The sequence below is a fragment of the Phalaenopsis equestris genome, unplaced genomic scaffold, assembly GCF_001263595.1.
Source record: "Phalaenopsis equestris unplaced genomic scaffold, ASM126359v1 Scaffold206551, whole genome shotgun sequence".
In the NCBI taxonomy this organism is placed as follows: Eukaryota; Viridiplantae; Streptophyta; class Magnoliopsida; order Asparagales; family Orchidaceae; genus Phalaenopsis; species Phalaenopsis equestris.
Window position 1 is genome coordinate 12,595 of NW_018225948.1, and position 3,128 is coordinate 15,722.

At 36.2% G+C, this 3,128-nt stretch overlaps 1 protein-coding gene across 1 annotated transcript; it reads right to left on the minus strand.

Moving 5' to 3' along the window:
* Positions 1-1,346: 1,346 nt before the first annotated feature.
* LOC110036441 lies at positions 1,347-2,273 on the minus strand. Its single transcript, XM_020740887.1, has 3 exons — positions 1,947-2,273; positions 1,773-1,851; positions 1,347-1,714 (listed from the first exon to the last, which is right to left on the minus strand). The coding sequence occupies exons 1-3, from the start codon at positions 2,271-2,273 to the stop codon at positions 1,347-1,349; spliced, it is 774 nt and encodes a 257-aa protein (XP_020596546.1).
* Positions 2,274-3,128: the final 855 nt, after the last annotated feature.

A 3,128-nucleotide genomic window follows, 5' to 3' on the forward strand; every position in this document is an offset into this window, starting at 1 on the left:
CATTGTCAGCCATACTGAAGTCTGTATCTGATTGCGAGGAATGTCTTCGGATGAAGTTATGTAGTGCCATTGTTGCAACCACAATGTACACCTGCTTTTGGAAAGGTTACGGCGGCATATCACGTAAGATGACCCACTTCTTCTTCCAAACTCCAAATGTTCTTTCAATTACCCTGCGTAAAGATGAGTGACGTTTATTAAACATTTCCTTTCTGCCATGAACGGTGCCACTAGCTCGCTCAAATTTAGGAAGATGATATCTCGTGTGAGAGTAGGGCTTCAGGTATCCCCTTTGCATAGGATATCCTGCATCAACCAGATAATATTTTCCTGGTACGAGAAACAATGTTAATAAAAAATTGCACAATCCCACATATTCAAATTACTAAACAAAACTAACCTGATGGGGGGTGAGGGAAACACTGCGATCTATTCCTCGTGGCAAAGGAGAAAATACGACTGTCGTGTGCACTTTGCGTTGTTGAACCACTACGACCGATGTATGCTACCTTCTCGTGGTTGGGTATTCGGGCATCAACGTGTGTACCGTTAATTGCACCAATACAGTTCTATATAGTAGTTAATTAGAGAGTAATAATATTATTAAAGTATATCATGTATCAAAATAAAAACATTCAAAATTACTTTGAAATATGGCATATATCGAGGATCGTTGGAAATTTGTTCTGGAGTAGTAGCAAATGATGGATCATCTGGTTTAATTATTTGAGTTGCTAAGCTAGCAAGTGCCTGTATCCCTTTTGAAAAGTAACAACTAATTGTTTCAGATGAATGCTGAAATCTTTCCATAACTCCTCAAATTGACTCATTCTGTGCCAGAATGTACAGTGTTATAGCCAACACCTCCCGAGAAAAGGTTCTAGAAGAACACTGGAGGCCGTGATTTAGACATAACTCGTGCAGAAGATCCATAAAAATTGGTCTCATCATTCTGAATATATTTCTAAATCATACTGGATGTCCTGAAAGCATTTCACTAACCCATCTATCTCCAACAAAGGTGGATGTCATGCGGGGAATGCGAGTAGTGCTACGCTGGTAATAATCTAACAACAATATTGCAACGGCTGTAGCAAATGCCATTCTCCTACGACGTTCACGTTGTGGATCCATCCTAAATGATTTACAATATAAACATTAATATTCAACTATCCAACAATTTAAAATGTTAGCAATTGTGCTAATAATAAAAATTCTCATTTGCTACATATAGAAAGATTATACATGTAGAATGACACATATAGAATGACAAACATATATTAAAAATAAAACAACATAAGTAGAAGTTCAATTAGTGCTGATACATAATCAATCCATAAAAAATATCATTCATCGAACAAAACCCGCAAATATTCAAGTCGCATTTCAGGCTCAAGCGCCATGAATATTTTCATTCTAGTTGAATCCTCAAGTTTTTTTACACATTGTGCGTGAAATCGCCTATCTGCAAGAACTTCAGGAATAGTACTCAAAAGCCCCAGACAGTCTAATATGCTTGCATCAGAGATAGGTGGAGCTGCAAATGCTTCAATCAAACGATCGAAGGAGGTGTTCAAAACATGTTCTTTCTCTTTATTTTTCTTTGCAACCTTGGGCCTCTTTACTGTGCTAGAGTCCCCCGTCTCTCTCTGATTAATGCTACGCACATCTTCATCAGGTGTCAATGGTTCAGGGGTAAATTCATCTGGCATCCCTGAAAAGGTACTTTGACTTGGGTTGAAAGTAAATTTTTTTTCCGGTAGCGACAATACATTTAAACATTTTGTCCAGTTTTTCTTCAAATTCAGGCTCAATCTTGCATTTTTTATACTTTTTAACTGCAGGTACCGCCTGTGATATAACATTTTAAAGTGAATATTTAAGCAAGTAAAATTATAAAAACTAATTTGGAAAGCAAACAAATCACGGAGTAGATATAAAATTACCTCCAATTTTTCAGTCCTCCATTCAGCGTTAGCATCAATTGTCCGTTTAATCGGATCCCAACCCAAACCTGTAGATCCACGTTTCAACTCCTTCCATATTTTCCATTCCTTCTTTAATTGGTCCCATTTATTTTTGAATTTATGCTTGTCATAATCTCTGCCAGTTAGTTCTTTGAACCTCATACCAATATTATTCCAGCCCTCCTTATTAAAGTACATTGTAGGCCTGTTCCCTCGCTCAATTTCTTTTAAACATAGATCACAAAATATATTGGTGACTTCTTTATCCCACATTGCAGAGGGACCCCCTTCAGATGTCTTACCCATTGTGGAACTATATGAATAATTGCAAGTATCACATAATAATCAAATTATCTCAATTACCCAACAATTGTGCAAATAAATGCTAAAAAAGTGCTAAGAATAAAAAAAGTACACATGTTTTTATGTGGTTCGGTCAAAGACCTACATCCACAGTGAGGCATCGAATATGTTTTATTATCAAATTTTTAATCGTACAAAGCTATAGTTCTCACTAGAGAGGACTACAAATATAAAATACATGTGCAATATACAAATTCTAATACATGTCCTTCAATTCAATTCCAACAAAGCTAGGATTATCCGTAATCCTATAATGTATCAACTTATGACATCACCAAAATATTCATGCATTGATGTATGTAGCAGCCATTACAAATTGTAAAATGAGAAGGCCGTATATGCCAAAAGTCTAAAGTGAGCAAATGTTGAGCCATAGAATATGTAATAGGGCAATAAATAAAATACAAATACAGCCCAACATAAGGATGTGAGCCAATCATGCAATCACATGTTGAGTTGAGTTGAGTATATATTGGACGGTAGAATGCTTTACAATGCACAGGCTCTGACCCCTGCTTCTTTCAAAGCCAAGATAGGAGAGTCAAGTGTAACTAGCATTACCTTTACAGTAAAGAAAAATATCTTTACTGCAGCAAGTAAAAAAGAAAAACTTTTGTGCATACTGCAACAATTTTAGCATGGAAGTGTGCAGGGAAGTATTTGGAATTTTTGAAAATCAATTTTGCTACCCAACATGAACTCCATATCCATTTTTTTTATGCAATAAGTGAACTAGAAATCCATTCTTCTCCCCACCAAAAACAGCAAATTCAGCCCACCATAAAGGTGTGAGCCATT

Coding starts and splice junctions, on each gene's coding strand:
- LOC110036441 (XM_020740887.1), bottom strand. CDS start 2,273: ATGGGTAAGACATCTGAAGGGGGTCCCTCTGCAATGTGGGATAAAGAA. Junction 1,852..1,946: donor GGAGGACTGAAAAATTGGAG/GTAATTTTATAT, acceptor GTTATATCACAG/GCGGTACCTGCAGTTAAAAA. Junction 1,715..1,772: donor ACTGGACAAAATGTTTAAAT/GTATTGTCGCTA, acceptor GTACCTTTTCAG/GGATGCCAGATGAATTTACC.